The sequence below is a fragment of the Eucalyptus grandis genome, chromosome 10, assembly GCF_016545825.1.
Source record: "Eucalyptus grandis isolate ANBG69807.140 chromosome 10, ASM1654582v1, whole genome shotgun sequence".
Lineage (NCBI taxonomy): Eukaryota > Viridiplantae > Streptophyta > Magnoliopsida > Myrtales > Myrtaceae > Eucalyptus > Eucalyptus grandis.
This window is the reverse complement of record NC_052621.1, coordinates 32,313,347-32,336,230: the sequence shown is the minus strand read 5'-3', so window position 1 is coordinate 32,336,230 and position 22,884 is coordinate 32,313,347. Positions and strand designations below refer to the sequence as shown.

Below are 22,884 nucleotides of genomic sequence, written 5' to 3'. Positions count from 1 at the left end.
AAAAAAAAAAGGACCATTCACAACCATTGTGGAAATCCATCTACATTCTTAAAAGATATTTCATCATGTTCGTAGTGAAACATCTATTTAGTATGCCTGGTAGGACACATTTTGATGATTCGAGTATACTACGATATCAACAGGAGTCTTAATAATCCTGCTGGCAACAACACAATATAAAGCAACTTTTGCTTTTCTTAGCAACTTTATTATTTTAGTTACCTTAGAAATAAAACCAAGCAAAACCTCAAAACCAAATCAGGGAGGTTTTTTTTGTTACAATCTGGGGAATGAATCCATGATTTGCATGTCTCCTGCTTAGATTTAACGCTTGCGCATCTCGAGTCTTAAAATTATTTGAGTAATCAAAACTTTTAGTTATGATTTTCATTGGAAAGTAGAAGTCAATACAAAGAGTTCCATACCATTATTTATGTGTAAACCTTACATGAATGGTCCATCGAACAACATATTCAAATCCTTTTAAGAGTAGAAAGTGAATTTCTTATTTTTTGCTACCTCTCTCTCTCTCTCTTTTGTCAGTAGCTATTCCACACGTCTATATCTCACGCAAAAGCAATATATTGCAAATGTCTACATTCCAAAGACGGAACATCTTCAATTAAAATCAGGAAATATCATTTTTTCGCCATTAAGAAATTCAAAACCATCTTCATACGAGACGAAGGACCATTCCTTCGTCCCTTGAAAGAATCGGCCAGTTGGGCCGTCATCGGGCAGCAAGGACAGACTGACGGGACCCTTCGCGCCTTCTTCCGGAGTCAAGAAACCTGTGTTGTGCACTATATCCGTCTTGACGAATCCAGGGCAGACGCAATTTACACGAAACGTGGGGTACTTGGCTGCTAAAATCCTCGTGTAAGCGTTTAACGCCGCTTTAGAAACTATATAAGCAGAATGAGAAGCAGGCCAGCCTTTGGTCCCATGAGAACCTTGCCTAAAATCTTTTAGAAACTCCTTCAATACCTCGTCCACCTTTTCTTCTGTGAGGCATTCGGCATCGCTAAAGACGTTCTTAGCCCAGCCATCCGGGAAATGCTGATCACATGGTTAGAAAGACGATTGAAATGTTATTCCTTCTCTAGGAAAACTAGTCTAGCTTTTCTTAAAGTTCCATGTGATTCGATTTCAAGATAAGATCTTGAAGTGATATCTTTGTACTCACTTGCGAAAATGGATTTTGCATTCGATGTGATAACTCAAGGGTGACAATCCGTTCTTAAGTTACCAGGAAAAAAACTCTGGATTTATGTACTTTACACTTCTTACCGCTAGCTTCCCGGAGGTGGAGGAAACATTAACAATCCTCGGCGAGTCTGATAGTTGGAGGAGGCCGATGAGTGCATCAACCATCCTTTTGGCACCATAGTAGTTGATGTTAATGCACTCTTCAGTTAACTCGTAGGTTGATGTTGCGATTTCACTCCACTTAAATCGCTTCTGTATCATTCAACACAGAAATGTTAGGAAGGACAATGAGAGGTCTCAGAATTGGCTGGTACCAGCCACAGTCCAAAGAAAGGGGAAAAAAAGAAGGAAAAAGAAGAAAAAAAGGATTTTTTTTTAAATAACAAAAAATCGAAAAATCTGTAATTTTTTTTTTAAATGTCCAAGTCAGCGCCAATGATGCCATGTAGGATTGCCAGCACTACATCACCAATTTCTAGTCTAAATTGGCCCATATAGACTAAATTGACATCAATGTGAAAGTGTTTAGAACTAAATTGGTCTAATTGAAAAGTTTAAGACTGAGTTGGTACCAATGTAATAGGTTTATGACATTCTTTATACTATTCCCAGTTTCTATTTGACCACCATGATCAGAGGAATGAAGATCATACCTTTCCCACGCCAGCTGCTCTTAACCCATCATAATCCACAATGCATCCCAAGACGCCAGCGTTGTTCACCTGGAAAAGAGATTTTATCATCGCGATAATAGCACAAAGCCAATCGCAAAGGAGCATGCAAAAAGCGCTAGGGAAGACAACTTTTGCCCTATGATAGTCTCATAAGTCAGCCTTCAAATCTAGCCATCAAAATCAATCTTAAACTGACTAGATTGAAGGTTAATAGATGAGGTGAAACATTTGTCGTCCGGATATAAGCCTGACATACATCTATATATTATAGAACATGTGGATGAATATAATATGATGTTGCTATATATCTTATGTGTCATATGCACGGATCAAAACTATATGTTCTATAAAATATGTAGACAAAGCACAAGTTGTTGGTGATTTTGAGTACTGCGCCTTGGATTTTATGAAAATGGGAAGTTCTCTTATTTATCAAATTAAACACCAAAATTCCCCCAGTCAATCACATTTCTTTTTATTGAAACAAATGCGCCTCGAATAGATAAGGGAAAATCGAAGATATTCCTGGTCTATGGTGGTGGTGTCCAAATTAGAGCTTTTGGCTTGTCTCAGTCCCCACTAGTCACGGCTATCCCAACGCTTAACCTCATATACATATCTATACCACAATCCGAGGTACATCAAGAATTCTCCTCTTGATATTGCACCTCGCAGCTACACTAATGCACTCTAAATAGCATGATAAAATGTTCATAGTACTACAGTGAGATTATCTGCAATTCTTCATTCACTCTGCATAGATGTTGGGAAAACAACATTCTGTATCTTCGTTGAGTCTAAAAGAAACACCGACGCCAGTATTATGATTTCAAGGGACGTACCAGAATATCTAGCTTTCCAAATTGGCGCTTAATGAAGTCTGCAAGCGATGAAACACTGGCAGGATTGGAGACATCGAGCTGGTGGAAGAAGACATGGTCAGAGAGGCCAGACTCTAGTTTAAGCTTGTCCACGGCTTCGAGTCCTCTCTTCTCATCTCTTGCAGTCAATACCACCACAATCCCTTCGGAAGCCAGAAGCTTGCATATGGCAAATCCAACGCCTTTTAATTGAAAGAAGTCAAGTCAAGATGAGACAATCTAAGATCGAACTTGGGGAAAATATCTAATGACGGTACCATAAGAAATATCAATTTGTTGGGACCACAATTTACAAATTAGACCTGTCAATTTGTTGGGGACCTTTGTTCAGTTCGTCATACGATAGAGATAGCTGAGATGGCCATCCGTTTGCAAGGAAGACAAGACTACTATTATAAGTCTGCCATTGATGATGAACTTGAAATGGACATGGAAATGGGTCGAAAGAAGTGATTTTTATGTCACCTATAATCCTCATCGTTGTTGATTAATCAGCATCTTATATGAAAGCAAACAGAAACATAATTATCATGTAACCTCTTAATAAAGTGACTACTAGTGAAGCAATGATTAGTTTCACTGGTTAAAGATAGGTCAGCAAACCAATTGATTCGGAAGTTTCCACACGTATCAGGCCTATTTAATCAAGAATCATAAATCATTTCAAACCTAATCTTTCAATGCAAATGTTATTAGCATTCATGTAGCTCATGTAGCAAAGTGGTTCTATATGATGTCTTGCTAGTATTAGTCACTGTTTGCTTGGATTTTAAAAATCAAAATAGTTTTATTTTGATCAGCTCATTTGAAAGATGTATCTAAAAAAAATTAGCCGTACGATGGTTTTTTGTCAACATGAAGTTATGTAATTACTTTATGATGACTTTGTTAAACTTAAGAAGCATAGCTATGATACAACTTGTTGAGTTGTGGAAGCGCGGCTCTAATATCAATTATTGGAGAAGACTAGCAACATATTGCAAATGTCTTCATTCCCTCGTCTGAAGACGAAACATCTTCAATTAAAATCAGGAATCGTAAATTTTTCGCCATTTGGAAGTTCAAAACCATCTTCATACAAGACGGAGGACCATTCTTTCGTCCCTCAAAAGAATCCGCCAGTTGGGCCGTCATCGGGCAGCAAGGACAGAGTCATGGGACCCTTCGCGCCTTCTTCCGGGTTCAAGAAACCGGTGTTGTGCAATATATCCGTCTAGACGAATCCAGGGCAGATGCAATTTATACGAAACCTGGGGCACTTGGCTGCTAAGATCCTCGTGTAAGCGTTTAACGCCGCTTTAGAAACTATTTAAGCAGAATGAGAAGCAGGCCAGCCTTTGGTCTCATGAGAACCTTCCCTTTTAGAAACTCCTTCGATACATCGTCCACCTTTTCTTCCGTGAGGTGTTCGGCATCGCTAAAGACGTTCTTAGCCCAGTCATCCGGGAAAAACTGATCACAAGGTTAGAAAGATGATCAAACTGTTATTCATTCAATGATCAAACTGTTATTCATTCTCAAGGAAAACTAGTCTAGCTTTTCTTAAAGCTCCATGTGATTTGATTTCAAGAGAAGACCTCGAGGTGACATCTTTGTACTCACTTGCAAAAATGGGGTTTGTGTTCAATGTGATAACTCAAGGGTGAATTTCCATTCTTAAGTTACAGGGAACTAACTCTGGAATAATGTGCTTTGACTCTTCTTACTGCTGATTTCCCGCCACCGGAGGAGATATTAACAATCCTTGGAGAGTGATAGTTGGTGGAGGCCAATGAGTGCATCAACCATCCTTTTGGCACCGTAATAGTTGATGTTAATGCACACTTCAGTTAACTCATAGGTCTCTATTGAGATTTCACTCCATTTAAGGGTGCGTTTGGGAAGGCTTTTGGGAAAATTCTTTAGGAAAATGCAAAGACCTTTGAGTTAAGGTGTTTTTCAAAATGCAAATTGTGTTTGGTAAATTGTAGTTTGAAAGCTCTTTGTGAAGCTCTTTGTGAAGTACCTTTGAGCAAAATGCTGTTTGGGAGAATTACATTTACAAAGGGCTTTTGTGATAAAAAAAAATAAAAAAAATTGACCGGCAAGCGGCCGTTGATGATCGAAATTTGTCACCGGTAGTCGACATCTGACTTAGGCAGCCCCGAAGACGACTAGGGAGGGCCGCTCGGGGTCGAGCGACTCTCGAAGACCACTGGCAAAGGCCGCCCGAGGTCCCACGACGCCGTTGTGACCTCCAACGACCCCACCGACCCCCGAAGACCATCGGCAAAGGCCACCCGAGGTCACACGACGCCACCATGACCTACGGCGACCCCGGATTTGGGGCGGCGAGGTTGCGCGACGCCGCCTCGACCTCTGGCGACTCCACCGTGACCTAGATCTAGGGCATCGAGGTTGCGGGAGGACCTCGCCGATGACCGCTTGTGGGCGGTGGTGCCAAGGCACGGTGGCGTTGGGCTCCGGCGAAGGGGGAAAACTAGCATCACAGCAGAGCGCAAGGGTCGGTGATTGAGCGAAGGACGGTGGGCAGAGGCGCGACATAAGCGAGTTGTTGAGGCGGAGTCCGCAAACGGCGAGTGGAAGCATCGGCCGGCGTGGCGGAGTCAGTGCCGGGTCGCGGGCTGCTAGGCGGCGATGGCGTCGGGCGGAGGCGAGCTTAGATCTACAGGTGTCGGGGCACTAAACAGCGAGATTGGGACAGCAGCAGTCGAGCGGTGAGGGCCTCAGGCGCTGGGTCGCGAGTTGCTGAGCGACGACAGCGTCGGGCGAAGGCGAGCAGCAGTTAGTAGTGACGCGGTCGTCGAGTGAGATTGGCACGGCAAGCTTCACGATCTACTGGAGGGGCTTCGGTTCGAAGGGGCAGCGGTCCGCTCGAGTTTAGATCTGGTGGAGGCACAGCGATGGTGGCTAGCGGGGCCGGCGGAATAGCGGTGGAGCAAAAAGGGCTCGTGGGTCGCCGGTGCAGGTGGTGCTAGTGCAGTCGAGGGTTGCCGGCACAGTGGCCGGTGCGGGCACCGCGCCGGCGCGGGCAAGGTTGTATCCGCGAAGAAGATGAACAATACCCACTTGCGAAAGAAGAAGATGACGAGAGGGCAAAACTGGAAAACGAAAAATCATGAAGGATAATATGGGAAGAATTTTTTTTCTCCCTTAGCTCAGCATTTTCGGCATGCTGAAAGCCTAAGGCATCCCCCAACCTACCTTGGGCTTTCAGCCTTCACAAGGTAGACTTTCAACCAAGTATCTTTACAAAACATTTTGCCAAACACTCATTTTTAGTCCAAAGAGCTTTGGAGGCCTAAAGTGGCTTGGAAATGCTAATTCCAAACGCACCCTAAGTCTTTCCTGCATCATTCAATGCAGAATGTTAGGAAGGACAATCAAAGGTCTCAGAATTGGCTGGTCTCATGGTCCCCGCTAGTCACAGCTGTATGACAGCATCCCAACGCTTAACCTCATATACATATCTATACCACAATCCGAGGTACATCAAGAATTCTCCTCTTGATATTGCACATTCTCGCAGCTACACCAATGTACTCTTAATAGCATGATAAAATGTTTATAGTACTACAGTGAGATTATCTGCAATTCTTCATTCACTCTGCATGGATGTTGGGGAAACAACATTCTGTATCTTCGTTGGTTCTAAAAGAAACACCGAGGTCAGTATTATGATTTCAAGGGACGTACCAGAATATCTAGCTTTCCAAATTGGCGCTTAATGAAGTCTGCAAGCGATGAAACACTGGCAGGATTGGAGACATCGAGCTGGTGGACCAAACTCTAGTTCAAGCTTGTCCACGGCTTCAAGTCCTCTCTTCTCATCTCTTGCAATCAATACCACCACAATCCCTTCGCAAGCCAGAAGGTTGCATATGGCAAATCCAATGCCTTTGTTTGATTGTGTAACAACCTATGTAGCACCGACACGCGACACGCGACACGCGACACGACACGACACGACACGCGATACATCATTTCTCAAAAAATAGAGATTTCCGACACGTTAAATATTAAATAAATATTTTTATATATACATATGATTATTTTAAAAATAAAGAGTAGAGTCAATTTATTTAAATAAATTCATAATTTTTTATGATGATCATAATTTATTATTATTCAATATTATTCATTTTTTTTTTTGAAATCACCCTCCACCCTCTCCCTCCAAAACAGAAAAGAAAAAAAGAACAAATCCCGCCCAGAGCATCCCATTTTAATTTTTTTGGCTCTTCATGACACCATCATTTTTTTTTTTTTCCTGCTCTTCCTTGAAAACCCAAACGCTATCTACCTATTATTTCTCCTAGGCGTGTCCTCCTTGCACACGGTACCTCATTTTTAAATTTTTTTTCTGCCCTCCTTGGAACCCAAACCTAGCTGCCTCATCCTCCTTCTCCTTTACGGCACCCCCTCCTTGGAAACTAAGGGCGCGTTTGGTAACGTTTCTGTTTAAAAATTGATTCTGGGAACAGAAATAGAAAAAAGTATTTCTGTTCCGGGGAACAATTTTTGAACAAAATACGCGTTTGGTAAACTTGTTCCGGGAATAAAAAATAAACAGAAACATGTTTGGTAATTTTTTATTTCTTTTATTTTTTCTATTTTTTTCTATTTTTTTTTTTTTTTCTTTTTCATTTTTTTCTTCTTTTGGCCGGCGACCGGCCGGCGAGGGCCGAGCTCGCCCGGCGGGCGAGGCACGGCCCGCCGGGCCACCGCCAGGCGAGGCCGAGGCTCGCGGGCCGGGCGAGCTCGGCCTCGCCGGCCTCGGGCGAGCTCGAGGCGGATCGGGCGAGATCGAGCTCGCCCGGCCGGCGCGAGGTCGGCCTCGCCATGGCTGGGCGAGCTCGAGCTCGCCCAGATCCGGCGAGGCCGACCTCGCCCAGCGGTCGACGAGCCTCGGCCTCGCCGAGCCACCGCCAAGTCGGCGTCGCCGGCGGTGGCTCGACGAGGCCGAGGCTCGCCGCCGCCGGGCGAGGTCGGCTCGCCGTGGGACGGCGAGCGTCGGCCTCGCCGGGGCCGGCGAGCCTCGCCGTGGCTGGGCGAGGCCGCCGGCCCTCGTCGGCCGGTCGCCGGCCATGGCCGAGGCCGGCGACCGGCCAAAAGAAAGAAGAACAAAAAATAAGAGAAAAAGAAAAAGAAAAAAAGTGTTTCGATTTGTGTTAGAAACAAGAAACACAAAATTTGTGTTTCTTGTTTTGTTTTTTTTGTTCCAGGGAACAAAAGAACAAAAAGGAACAGAAACGCACACAAACGCGTTTGTTCCTTTTTGTTCCCAGAAAAAAAAAACAGAAATTTCTGTTCTGGGAACAGAAATAGGGTGCAACCATGCAGGCCCTAAATCGTAGCCTCCTCCTCTTTCTCGTGCTCATCCTCCTTGCACGGCACCCATTCTTTATCTTTTAGAAACCCTTCAAGAGCAGGCTTGAAAACTCTCGGAAACGGCCGCTCCCTCCTCCATTGCACGATCCTCTTCCTCTCAATCCCTACTCTCTCTTGGTTACCTCGTTGCGGTTGATCGTTGCCTTGCCTCTGGTCCTCTCTCTTTTGCGATCGTAGCCTTGTCTCCGGTCCTCAGTCGCGGCCATCTCAGTCGCCTGGTTCTCTCTTCCTCCAGCCTTCTCTCACCGTCGCGGCCTCACTGCTGCTGCCTCGCCTCCGTAGCCTTGCTTCCTCTCCCTCGCCTCGTCTTCACCCTCCATCGCCAATGATTCACTCTCCCTTCACGCTTGCAGATCCGCTCTAGAAACCCAGCCTCTTGCTCGGACACGCTCCGACTCGCGTGTCGAGAAAAGTTGACCACATGTCGGAAAATCCGACACGTGTTGACCGCGTGTCCGACACGACACGGAAGGTTCCCGAGCGTGCCCGTGCTTCATAGGTAACAACTGCATACCTGCTAAGGAAAAAAAAAAAGGAGCACAGCGAAAATGGGGAAAAAATACTTAGCAGAAGAAAACGAAATTGGAAGGAATTAAAAGGAAAAAAAAAGAGGTATGAGGGTTAGTGGGTGTATTACCTCTTAGATTTGGAGAAGGCGGAAAAGGAAGTGATTGTTGGTGATAGAAAATTGTCATCAAATACGTTTGATGATGATTAACCAACATCTTATACAAAAGCAAAGATACAGCTATCTTGGGCAACAAAAGTACGTTGGAGTAGGACAATTGACTTTTAAGCTTCAACCTAGTTATTTAGCATATAGGAATAAAAAGTCTGTTCAAGGACAAACCAAACACCGAAATAGACTGGAGTCCCACCAATGAAGTAAGACAGTCAATGACTTTTAAGCTCCAATCTAGTTATTTACCCTATACGTATAAGAAGTTTGTTGGAGTAGGAATCAATCACCAAAACAAACTAGAGGCTCACTAATCTACCATTGGCTTTGATATCATTTGTTGGGAGCATGCGGCAAAAATTCGATACCTTCACCTATGATGATTGCCAAGAGGGAGCCAAAGTCCGAGTTTGTGACTCACATTCACTCAAAAGTTTAAGCTAATAATTTATAAGCCAACTTTGATATATTAACTATATTACATCACATCAATTCTTCGATATGGGACTTGTCTAACATAACTCACATGTGTATCCTAACATAATCAATAGCTTTTTGAGTTTTAACTTAGTTATTTGCCGTATACATATAAGAAGTTTGTAGGAGTAGGATAGTCAATGACTTTTAAGCTTCAATCCAGTTATTTACCACAGACATATAAGAAGTATGTAGGAGTAGGACCATGCGGGAAGGAGGAAAATGGATGAGCCCCTTCTCTAGCAACCCTAAACGTGAGTTATTGAGGTGGGGCGGAGAGAGAGAGAGAGAGAGAGAGAGAGAGAGAGAGAGAGAGAGAGAGAGAGAGAGAGTAGTTATTTGCCGTATACATATAATAAGTTTGTAGGAGTAGGATAGTCAATGACTTTTAAGCTTCAATCCAGTTATTTACCATAGACATATAAGAAGTATGTAGGAGTAGGACCATGCGGGAAGGAGGAAAAAGGATGAGCCCCTTCTCTAGCAACCCTAAACGTGAGTTATTGAGGTGGGGGGTGTGGGGGAAAGAGAGAGAGAGAGAGCTAAAAAAAAAAAAAGCCTGAAACTCAATAGAAGGAGAAGCCTGGAAGGTTCTGCTGAAGGGTTGGCTAATACTATCGTGTCTCGGAATCCCAAGCGTGCGAATATCCCTCAATGGACATTTAGTCGCGACATCCTAAAATGCGTCACTGGCCCATTCTATTTATTCTTTTGATTAAATGCAAGCGGAAGTATTTTATGAACACCTAGTCAACCATAATAACAGAATAGTATAAATACAACAAAAATTTCCAAAAGTAGTACTTATATATATTGTTAACGGGAGAAGTATACTTCAAGTGCCAAAACTTGGCACGAAAGAACATTAAGTACAAAAAGTTAGGAAGACACTTAAATGCCACTTTTTTTGAAAAGTTGGACATTTAAGTGCCATCTTCAAATAATCCCACCGAATTCCTATGAGGTAATTTTTATTATTTTTTTCCGTCTATGTGGCTCATTGGAGTGCTGATTTAACCCGGAAAAAGAGAGGCAAAAACAATGCCATTTTTGAGTGGATTCGAATTTTAAAATAAAAATTAATTAAATTAAATCATAAAAATTATTATTTTTATTTAAAATTAAAAAAAAAAAGAGGGGGGAAGGGTAGAGGAGGCAATGGCTGAAGGCTAAGCCCTCGCCGTCGTTGCCTTCTCGCCGTTGGGAAGGGCCGGTGATGGTGGGGGAGCATCATCCGGGGTTAGGGGCCGGCGACATCATTTTTTTAGAAATAATAATAATAATTATGTATTTTTATAATTTAATTAAATTAATTCTTATATTAATTATTTACCACATTAGAAAACAAAACTATGTTGTTTTTGCTTTTGTTTAGCCACGTCAACATGCAAAACGATGTTGTTTTGCACTTACCTCGCTCGAAAATCGCCACGTCAGCATTTTGGCCGAATTGTCATTTAAATGATTAATTTTGCTCTGATTTTGGAATTTAAGTATTACTTTCCTAATTTTTGGCACTTAAGTGTTCATCCGCGCCAAATTTTGGCATTCCAAGTGTCCGGCACTCTACCGTTAACTCTAGAAAGTTTAATAATTACAAGCCATTTTACAGTCACTTCTTACCGACCATCTCAAAAACCTTCAAAGGTTAGGATTAACCTAAATTTCACTAATGATAGGGCTAGTTGAAAAGTGATACATCTCGCACCCACCATAACCGCACACGACAGCTTTCCACACTACGGCCCTGAAAAACAATAAACAACGACGATTGAGATAAAATCTCAGTAAGTTAACTACTTAAACCTCGATTAGGACGCTAATTCGTCTCAGAAGCAGCCTAAACATGCGACGTTATACATCTTTACCTTGCCTTGGCACACTCTTGTATAATATTAACTAACATAGGCCAATAGCAATGCAACATATAACTTATAATCTGAACACATGATATAACTTTCCATGCATAATGCATCCACACGTGTTCCAATTATTACAACCCTCGGGTCATGACCAACACAAAAGTTGACAATCTTTCGGCACGACCAGGCATTGTCCCGCCCCATCGAGCACGGCATCGTCTGGAACCCCTACCATAGACAACTTTCCTTAAGGAGCATTGGTTTGGTTTCAACCACGACTCAACGGCCGGGCCCCTGCCAAGCATTCATATAAAAATCGAGTATTATCCATAAACTTCCGTTGGGTGACGGATTCGATTAAGTGACCATTCAAGCACACCATTACTCATGTGATTTTATTTGTCATTAATTAGACCAAAGCAAACAAGATTCGTGCTCAAACAACAGACTTTGGCTATTTTCACATGTCAAATTTTGGTAAAATAATCACACATGTTCATGTACATAAAATTTACTCATCAAACTTTGCACGTTTTCATTTAAAAACCTCATTGTCTCATTTAACACGTAAAACATGTCATCCAAACACGATACCCCATAATTTGCCATTTTTATGCCAATAAAACATTTCTTTAAAAACAGTACTTAAGGTTCATATATTGGCCAATCATTTTCATGGTATAACAAGCTCAAACAACATGAATTATGCATAAATTCATCTAGTAATTCAAGCATAAATTCTACTTATCCACTAATCCACTGTTAATTAGTGTTAATCATCATTAATTAGAGCTAATCATCATTAATCAAAGACTAAATACGATTAAATAAAATAACTGCAATTAGCCCTAATCTAAACTACCTTTAAGCACAATTAATACTAAACCGCCCTTAATTAGCGTTAATTGTCCTTAATTAAAACAAACTACAATTGGCCTTAATCTAATCTGTCCTCAAATGCAATTAACACTAAACTGTCATTAACTAATGCTAACCACTATTACCATAATCTAATCCTACCTTTAAACGTAATTTACTCCATAATCAAGGATTAGGAGGTTAACTTACGGTTATCGGCGATGACAAGCTCACGGCAATGGCATCACAACTGTGATGAGGGCATAAAGTTCACGACTTGAACGATGGCACTACAACGACGACTCAGTGAGCTTGAGGCTCACGGCCACCTTGGTGGTGATGGCAGTCACGGCTTGAGGGATGGGCGTGGACAGTGGACGACGAGGGCACGAGGTATAAGTGAATGGGTGGGTATAAGTGAGGAGAATACCTCCAAAATCCTTCCTCATCATGATTTTTCATCTAGTAATCCCCTAGAACCCTCACCTCCATGCTTTATGCCCCCTTTTGTCTTTTTGCTAAGCCTTCTAGAAGGGGCAAAATGGTCTTTTCACAAATTTAAATAGAATTTCCACTTTTTCCCTTGAGCCCAATTTCTTGAAATGGGCTTAGGTGGGCTTGGCTTGGGCCCACTTGGCCGCCCATCCTAGGTGTGAGGCCCATTGGGCCTTCACTTGGCCCGTCTTCTTTTTTCGGCTTCCAATTTTTGACCTGCTAATATTTATTCAAAAAATTTAAATTTATCAATAAATTGATGGATAAATGAGACCACGTCTAATAGGTTGGTCTTGAAATCTTCAAATGTTTAATATTCGAAATTGAATTAAATTGCGTGGTTCAAATCGATCAAATGAGCCTTTAGTACGGCTGAAACTATCAAGTGGCTTTTAGAGGTTCTCATGTGTGTGACCCATGGTTGATAATTTTTTATTCACATTTATCCTTCTTCAAATCATGGATGACCATCGATTGTCATGTAATCGTGAGGAATCAATTACTAACCCTAAGTACAAGATTAAGAGAAAATCAGTTTACTATTGTTTGCAACGAGTATCGTAATCATGTAGAATCACCCGCGAATTAACTAGGTACTTCTATTGAATTGATTTATATCCATTCACTGATTGATTTATAACAACGCAGTATCGTCCCTTATCGATCCTTATGGTTGGGCAATCTATCCTTAATTGAATTCTCTGGTCATCCACATTTTAATCCCTTACGTCCTCTCCCGATAGATTATATGAGTAATTAGTTTAGAGTAAATTCAACTATCAATGCATTGATATATAATTATTTCATATATTTCGAAATGGATTAAATTTCATGATATTACAAATGCCTTCACATTTCTAACATTTTACTTTAGCAAATAATGTGACTGTGATAGAAAGAGAGGGATAGTGAACCTATACATGGAAAAGAAATAAAAAAATTTCAAACCTTATCAACATTATGTGATTGTGAAAAAGAGCTTGCCTAAAACCCAATAAAGAGAGCCGCCTGGAAGGTTCTATTGGAGGGTTGGCTAATACCTTCACATTTCATGCAATTTAGACTCCAAACTTTCAATTTGTTCAATGTGATCCACATACTTTAACTCAATGTGGTTCCTAAATCCTTGCTAAGTGTTCAAACTAGTCCCGAGACTATATAAAAATAATCAATGTTATTACTCCATCAATTTAAGTTCAAAGATAGTATTGAACATTTTCATGTAGTCCAACAACTAGTTTCAATATATACAAAAAGTTTAGGGATCATATTGAATAAATAAAATATTTAAGGCCATATTGCACATTTAGTCGTAATTTAAGTATCATTTGTGTCAATTCTCAATAAATAATAATCGCTTGATCTAAGTTGTGAATGAAAAATATATTCATTATTGATAAATAATTTATGTATAAACATTTTTGTACGCATCTTTACTACTTAGGGACTGTTCATTTTGAGGAGATTTTCTAAAATGGCAACAAACAAGCAGGTTCTTCTGATTTCAGTTTCAAAGAGAACCCTGCATTACATAGACCTAAGAAAACAAAATAATGAAAGGTGGAAACAATCTTCATTTTCCTTTTCAGCGAAAACAAAAACTGAAAGCATTTTCAAAAACGTGACGATCGAGTGAGTTGCCTCTTTCCGTAAGGAAACGACCTTAATCTTAAATTCTTAATCTTGCACTTACAAAGGCAAGGCCTTTCTTTTTCTATTGTGTTTTTCCTCTCTTTCTTTTGATTATTGGGGAATTCTCCGTAACGACTACGTACATAAATACCAAAAAGGAAGGATAAGAAAGTCCTTATATAAGAGGAAGAACAAACAAATCGATGGAATTATGGAATTCGTGCATGCATAAAACCCTTTAAAGAATTAGAATACCTCCTCATTGATTCTGCCATTTGATTGCAAACCGTGGCTACTGGGAAGTGTCCACTGTTTAAAAAGGAAAAGCGACTGAACTGTTCAATTTGCTTGTTTACATACGAGGTGCAAGGTCATAGACTGAGGTTATCTTTTGCAAGTCACTGGTGCTTCTTTTTCTCTCGACCCCGAGTACGAGAGGTGCAGTAAAATTTCACGAATGAGGCATGCAATGACGCAAATTCCTGTGTAGACTCAATACACAGAGAGAGAGCCAGAGGGAGGCCATTCACGATACGAAAAAAGTCAAGTCAAGATGAGACAATCTAAGATTAAACTCGGGAAATATATCTAATGACAGTACGGTAAGAAATATCAATCTGTTGGGATAAGGTTTTACAAATTAGACCCGTCAATCTGTTGGGGACCTTTGTTCAGTTGGTCACGCAATAGAGATAGCTAAGATGGCCATCCATTCACAAGGAAAATAAGACTACTATCAGAAGTTTGCCATTGACGATGAACTTGAAATGGGTTGAAAAAAATGATTTTTATGTCACATAAAATCCTTATCAAGTAAATTTTGATTGATGATTAACCAATATCCTACATGAAAGCAGATAGAAACGTAATTGTCGTGTAACCTCCCAATAGAGTGACTATTAGTAAAGTAGTGATCAATTTCACTGGTTAAAAATATATTAGTGTTGACATCTAAATTTTATGATTTTATTTAGGATTTAATAGCGTAGAAAATTAAGAATTAATTTTTACACCCTATACAAAAAAAAAAAAAAAAATATTTTTTACTAAATTGCATCACGTATTAGCATTGGGAATATTCTTATCACTAGTTGTAATTTTTAAATTTTTCCAAAAGACAACTATCATAAAAAGAAAAGAAAAGTAAAAAAAGTGAATAAGAAAAAATATCATTATTTTCAAAATCATAAAAAAAAAAAGCGAAAAAAAAAAGAAAAAGAAAAATCGAATGGGGCTGGGTAGGAGGTTGGGCTTGCTCGGCCCTCCTCCTCCTCCTCCTTCTCCTCTTCTTTCTTCTTTTCTTTTGATTTCTGTGTGGGCTGGCCCACCTCTCTCTTTTCTCTCTCTCCTTTTAGCGCTTGGGCTGGCCCATTCCCTTCATGTCAGCCCGGCCCGCACGCAGGTCCTCTTCATCCTCGTGCCAGCCACACTTCTGCAAAATGAGGGAAGAAAAAGCAAAGTACGAGCCAGAGGAGACAGGGGATCGCAAGGGGGCAGATGGTGGTGTGATCCGTGAGTCGGGATCAGTCCGGTCGGCAAGCTGGTGGTGGTAGAGGCCATGCGTGCCTGCCGATAGCCCTTAAAAGTGAGGGGTTTCCCTTTTGGCTGTGGGGGAAGAGAGAGACGAGGCTTTGAAAAGAGAGAGGAGGAGATTGCAGAGAATGGTGGAGGGGAGAGAGAGAGTTTGCTGGGGAGTTGGGAAAGGAGTTCATCAGAGAATCTCAAGCCCCACCTGGTTACCGTCGGTCACCCCACCCTTGTTCATGGTCGAGTGACGAGCACCATCAAGCGCTTCAGTTCACCGGAGGAAGGGAGGAGTGCCAGCTGTTTCTTGAGCTTTGTCGACGAGCAAGTGGCAACAGCATACCATTTCTAGCTAGGTAGGGATTACGCTTCCTTCGGGCATTCCTTTTTTTTATCCTTCTCTTCGTGCTATTGGGGATTCAAAAATATTGAACTCAGTTGATGAACTTAGTGTTTGAGTATGTGAAACTGAAATGGGTTAGTGATGGATGATGACGTTTAGAGCTGATAGGTCACGTTTTGGCTGGAAATGGTGTTGGTTCTGAGTTGAAAACTCAAATTTTGCATATGTATATCACGTGTTTGCTAAAATGTCTAAAAGAAGACCGAAAACTTCCTATGTTCACGCTCTAATCGATTGCTGTTTTTGACGAAATCTCGATGAAACAAAGCCATTTTTCTGCTAGTAATGGTGTTTAAGTCTGTATGCATCGTTTTTAGGCTAGGATTCGTTTAGAAGCTGAATCAGAATGCTACTGTGAAGTCTGCATATCACATGTTCGACAAAATGCTTGAGAGAGGGTCGAATCACATTCGTCGTTAAGACTTCTTTTTCTTTCGTATTGTTTGAATCTCGTTTGATTTTCGGGTTTTTCTATGTCTTTTTATGCAATTTTGTGGAAATGATTGGTTGTCCTCGAGTTGGCCATCAGTCTTCCTCTCTGTCGGAAACATTCCCTCACCGGCGCACCCCGTGGTTTGAGGCCACCCCAGTTAGGCTATTCCTTCCTCATATTAACATTTTCGTGCTTGTTTGTTTGATGGATGGCTGGTTTTAGAAATTTAGAATCCGTAGGCATTCATTTCGTTAAACTTTGAGGTCGCTGGAATGAGCGGTCGGGTGTTAATGGATTGGTATAAAATTAATTCAAATTGCTTGACAGAAATCTTTTTGAAAATGAACATGATTATGTATCGAAATGATACTAAGGGGCTGCATGGTAACGTTCCTGTTTTTTTTTTTTTTTTGTGTTCCGTGGAACAGAAATAATAATAAAAAAAGTGTTTTGTTCAGGAACAGGTTTTGAACAAAAGAACGCGTTTGGTAACGTTTGTTCCAGAATAAAAATGAATAGAAACACGTTTGGTAATTTTATTCTTTTTTTTTTTTTTTAATTTTTTAATATTTTTATTTTATTTTTCATTTTTTCCTTTCTTTTTATTTTTTCTTCTTTCGGCCGGTCCCGGCCTCCGGCAACCGGCCAACCCTCGACGGCTGGTCGCCGGCCCATGGCCGAGGCCGGCGACCGGCCAAAAAAAAAGAAAAATAAAAGAGAAGAGAGAGAAGAAGAAGTGTTTCTTCAAAATTGTTTCGGAATAAGAGTAACTTTTTTGTGTTTCTTTTTTTCGCTCTAATTTTGTTCGGGAACAAAAAAAAAAAAGAAGAGAAACGCAATTGCGTTTCTCTTTTTTGTTCCCATGAACAAAAAAAAACAAAAAAATGTTTAGAAACAGAAACGAGAAACGTTTCCATGCAGGCCCTAATTGATTAATTAGTATAATCAAATCCCTGATCCTAGATTCTCTAGTTTCGTAGGAAGTGAGATACACTCCATACTTCACTTGGTTTACTATCCAACTCCAATAGGTTAATGATGACTTCTTATTACAAAATTCTTATGAACCCCTCAATGTTACACGAAGTATGGGTTTACGAGAGTTTATGCTTGATCATGGGCCGTAAACCGTCTTTTAGGTAATACCCTAAACTTATTTCGCCCCCCCTCCCGAGGGGTAGGTTGCGACAATTAGCAAATCAATTCGATTTGGAAGTTTCAGCATGTATCGGATCTATTTAATCAAGAATCATAAGTCATTTCAAACCTAATCTTTCAGTGCAAATGTTATTAGCATTCATGTAGCTCATGTAGCAAAGTGGTTCTATATGATGTTTTGCTAATATTAATCATAGTTTGCTTCGATTTTAGCAATCGAAATAGGTTTATTTTGATCAGCTCATTTTAAAAATGAATCTAAAAAATATTAGTCGTATGATAATTTTAGAAATTGAAATAGGTCTATGATGTTTCTGTTGAACTTCAGAAACATGGCTTTAGTACAACTTGTTGAGTTTCGGAAGCGCAACTCTAGTATCAATTATTGGACAAGACAAGTAAGGTTTACTTTAAAAAAAAACACACTTTTATTGATGGAGGCACTCTTTTACAATGTTGATTGGGAGAACTCTGCCACACACTTTGTGCCAAGCATAATCTCTCACTACTTATGGGACCTAAGCTCACTCACATACTCTTAGATGGAAGCCAAGCTCAAGCTCTACAAACGAGGTTGCTTGGGTGCTTATAGGTTTAAGGGAGTGGTTATGCCTCCTAAAATATTTACATATTTCTAGTAAAATATCTTTCTAGGAGTATCCTAAAAATATTCTAGATGTTTCTAGATAATTTCTCCTTAGATATATCTAGATAACATCTCCCTAGATATTGCTAGAAAACAATATCCTAGAAATATTTCTATTTTTCAACAAAATTGCTAGGTATAAAGACATAAGAAGGGTAAAAAATTTGTATGGTTTTTACTTTAATGACCAAATTTTTCAACGAATTACTTAATTAAGAAATTAAAAAAAAAACTATTTAAGTGCCTCCAATGAGAAATTTTGGTCAAAAATATTACATGGCTTTTATAATAAAAACTTAATATGAGTGGGAAATTTATTTATTAGAAACCAGTCCACATGAGCATCATAAACAATGTGGCATGAGTCAACATGACTAGCCTTCCAAAAAATGACGTGGCAAGACTCCCATTCCCAAAAATGATGTTGCACGCTTTGGGTAGGGGTGTGCAACGGAAACCGCCCAACAGGGAACCGGCCGGACGGACCGGACCGGACCGGTCGGTTTCGGGCGGTTCTAGAGGGTCTCGGTCCGGTCTCGGGTTCCTATTTTTGGAACCGGTGACCGGTTGGTCCCGGTTCTCGGTTTTGGGGTCGGAACGGACCGACTGACCGACCGGACCGACCGACCATTTATATATATTTATTTATTTTTAGTTTCTAAACTAATTTGCAGTACTCATCACCATATTCATTTTTCCTCTCGTAACTCTTAAGCTAATTCCTCCCTTTTTTTAGTTTCCGAACCTATCTACGGTAACCATCACATCATATTTTCTTTTCCAAATTTTGCAACTCTTACTTTCCCTTTCCCTCTCGTAAGCCTAACCCCTCTCTTTCTTTTATTTAGTTTCTACTCTAATCTACAGTAGCCATCACATCAACTCCCAAATTTTGCAATCCAATTCGGCGGCAATTCTCACTTTGCCTTTCCCTCTCAAAACCGTAACCCCTCTCCTCTTGCTCGCTCGACGCCTCGCCACCTCACGCCTCGGTCGTGCCGATGCTTGGCTCTCGTCTTCCGAGTGCTTCGTCGCAACGTCTCGCCTCACACCTCGCTCCCTCGGACGCTCGGCTCTCTTCCTCCTCCGAGTGCCTCGCCACAACGTCTCGCCTCACACCTCGCTCCCTCGGATGCTCGTCTCTCTCCCTCCTCCGAGCTCCTTGCCCCGATGCCTCGCTTCACTCCTCGCTCGCTCCGACGCTCGGCTCTCTTCCTCCTCCGAGCGCCTATCCACGAGGTCTCGCCTCATACCGCGCTTGCTCGGACACTCGGCTCTCTTCCTTCTTCGAGCTCCTCGCCCGACGCCTCGCTCGCTCTAATGCTTGGCGAGTGCCTCGCCTTGATGCCTTGCTTGCTCGACGCTTGGCTCACTTCCTCCTTTGCTTCGCCCGAGATCTCGCGCATTTACGCTTGGCTCTCTTCCTCTTATGCTTTGCTCGAGATCCGTGCATTCCCGCTCTTTGGAGTGACTTTTGCCTCCCGACCGACATAGGTGCGTTTCTCGGCTTCACTTTCGTCGGTTTTAGATTACCTTTTGTCTTTTTGTAGCGTTTGTTTAGGTATGATCTCACTTGATATAGGTGTGGTGGTCTCATTGGAGTTTGCTTGGTTGTTTAGTCTCTAAATGGGTCTCGCGATAGGTCGTGCGAAGCATGTAGCGCAAGTCGTAGCCTCCGTAGTCGCAGCCTCGCCTCATGCCTAGCTTCGATCAAGTTGCTTAAGCCTTGACGTCGACACCTTCCCCTCTCACAACCTTGCCTTCGGCCTTGCTCAACACCGAAATGCCTTTCCATTGTCAAAATTGGTACATTTTCTCTTTCTCCACAAGTTGTGAAAATTTTAATTGCCAATTGATTCATTGATTCGGGGCAATCCTCGAGGTTTATGAAATGAAACAAGTGATGGTTCATTGGAACCGGACCGGACGGACCGGACCGGTTGGTCGGTCCGGTTCTCGGTTCCAAGACTAGTCGGTCCGGTCCACGGTCCGAAAAGTGGGAACGGTCCTCCCGGTCCGGTTCCCGGTTCTTGGGTGGAACCGGACCGAACTGGAACCGATCACCCCTAGCTTTGGGTGCATTTGGTAACCATTTTGTTTCCGGAAACAATTTTTGCTTAGAAATGGTTTATTTTATTATATTCTTGGGAACAATTTTTGAGTTTTTGAAGATGTTTGATAACCGTTTAAAATTTCTATTTCGAGATAGAAATGCATTTGGTAGGATTCTTAAATTTTTAAAAAATTTAGTACTTTTATTATATATATAATTTTTTTTTTTTCCATTTCTCTTCTTCCTCCTTCTTTGTGGCCGACGACCAATTAAGCAAGGTCCTACGAGCTTGTCGGAGTGTCACCTGGCCATTGGCGAGGCTCGACCTCACCCAAGTGGTGCAAGGTCAGCCTCGCCTAGGCTAGGCAAGGTCTAGCCTCACATCGGCTAGGCAAGGCTTAGCTTGCCTTGGTTGGGTGAGGTCAACCTCGCCTAGATCTAGCGAGGCCAAGCTTGCCTAGCCATGGTGAGGCTTGGGCTGACAAGCCTCGCTGTGGCTCGGCGTCACCGAGTGCTGGCGACGCTTTAGCGAGGTCGTCGGCCTTTGTTTGGCCAATCGCCATGCTAAGGTGGCAACTAGCCAAACGGAGGAAGAAGAAGGGTAAAGAGAAGAAGAGGAAAGAGAAGAAAAAAAAAAAAAAAATTGGACTTTATTTTAGGAATTGTTCTTGAGAATAGGAAACAACTTCTTTCTTCTTCTTGATTCTATTTCAAACTACTCCTGGGAATATAAAAAACCGATTTTTATTCCCGAGAACAAAAAATTTATCAAATGGATTTCTTTTTTTCTTTTTTTCTTTTTTGTTTCAAGGAACAGAAAAATTATAATCAGTTGTTCCCAAGAATGTTACAAAGGAGGAGACACAGGCCACTAAAAGAAGTGGAGGAGGCTAAGAGGCATACAGAGGAGGAGGTGTGGCTGGCGGTGGAGGAGGTGGAGGAGTTCTAGGACGCCACCACCGCGCACATTGCCCGCACGTCGAGAGAGGAACAATTGTTACAAAAACGCACACTTACGCTTGACTAATCCATCCGCCGCCTCTATGCCTCTATTGGTGCTCAAGTGAGCAGCAGGCTGCTGGATTCACAGCTCGCTGACTTTTAACCCATCTTATACAAAAGGAGATATGCAGCTATCTTGGGCAACAGGAGTTGCAGTGCGACAGTCAATGACTTTTAAACTTTAACCTACTTATTTACCATATACATCTGAGAAGTAGGTTGGAGTAGGACCATGCGGGAAGGAGGAAAAAGGATTACCCCCTTCTCTCGCAACCTAAAGTGGGGTTATTGAGAGAGAGAGAGAGAACTTGCCTGGAACCCAATAGTGGGAGCTGCCTGGAAGGTTCTAATGGAGGGTTGTTAATACCTTCACATTTATGACATTTTACTCTAGCAAATAATTAAGGGATAATGACACAAATAATTCATAAATTTTGACAAATTGTGCAATTTAGTTTCCGAACTTTGCACTTTAGCCCAATATAGTTCCTAAATTTTTGGTGATGTTTAAACTAACCTCAAGACTATATAAAAATAACCAATGTTATCCTTTAATAAATATAAGTTCAAAGATAAAATTGAACATTTTCAGATAATCCAATGACTAGTTTCAACATGTACCAAAAGTTTAGGGACCACATCGAATAAATTAAAAATTCAGGATCACATTGCATATTGTTTCATAATTTAAGGATCACTTGTGCCATTTTCTCAATGATAATAATCTTTTGAACTAATTAGTGAATGAAAAATATATTTATTATCGATAACAATTCATATCTTCATAAATTTATTAATTATTTTTTGTTCATTCAATTTCATAAGTGATACAAACAATCCATTTTAAGAAAATATTTTTCAAATAAAAAAACAAACAGAGCCTTTTAAGTCTACTAATTGTATAAAGAAGCCATGAGCTTTTGCCTGGTTATTATAGATTAGCAGAAGAAAGACCTCATCAAAAGACTCGCATTCAAATGTTGTAAACCAAGTATATTGTTAGTAACTTCTTTATTTTAAATATGTCTGAAATATGGTCAAGCGAAACCACAAAACCAATTTCCATGTCTCTTGCTTAGATTTGGTACTTGCGCATCTCAAATCTTATAGTTGCTAGGTAAACCAGAATTTTGAGGCATGGTTTTTATTTCGGAGGAAAAATCATGGTTTTTACAGTTAGGTAAACTAGTTATAGCTGTATTTTCAAGTTTACTTCATGATTAAGCTAGCCACCATTCTTGATATAGTCGAGGAGAGATTTAGAGAAATTGGAAAATGGATCACACTTTCCAACATCTTTTTGTTGATTCTGTAATTTGGTTGCAAACTGTAGCTACTGTGAAGTTGTCCATTGTAGAAAAAAAGGGAGAGCAACTGGACTTTTCAATTTTCTTGCTAGTATTTTGCGAGGTCTTAAACTCATAGTTAATCTTTTGCAGTTCACTTGGGCTTGTTTTTCTTTTGACCACAAGTATGGGAAGTGCAGAAAAATATCACAAATGAGGTA

General features: G+C 41.0%; 1 protein-coding gene and 1 pseudogene across 1 annotated transcript; both read right to left on the bottom strand.

Moving 5' to 3' along the window:
• Positions 1-404: 404 nt before the first annotated feature.
• LOC104442080 ((+)-neomenthol dehydrogenase) lies at positions 405-3,242 on the bottom strand. Its single transcript, XM_039302998.1, has 5 exons — positions 3,230-3,242; positions 2,726-2,946; positions 1,863-1,931; positions 1,291-1,461; positions 405-1,059 (listed from the first exon to the last, which is right to left on the bottom strand). Exons 1-5 carry the CDS (start codon positions 3,240-3,242, stop codon positions 619-621), a joined length of 915 nt encoding a protein of 304 aa, XP_039158932.1. The 3' UTR covers positions 405-618.
• Positions 3,243-3,869: 627 nt separating this feature from the next.
• On the bottom strand, positions 3,870-5,066 carry LOC120288836 (annotated as a pseudogene).
• Positions 5,067-22,884: the final 17,818 nt, after the last annotated feature.

Excerpts from the sequence above, each read along its gene's own strand:
- LOC104442080 (XM_039302998.1), bottom strand. Across the intron at positions 1,932-2,725 it reads TTGGAAAGCTAGATATTCTG|GTGAACAACGCTGGCGTCTT; the intron begins GTACGTCCCTTG and ends TCTCTTTTCCAG. Across the intron at positions 1,060-1,290 it reads CCACCTCCGGGAAGCTAGCG|CATTTCCCGGATGGCTGGGC; the intron begins GTAAGAAGTGTA and ends CCATGTGATCAG.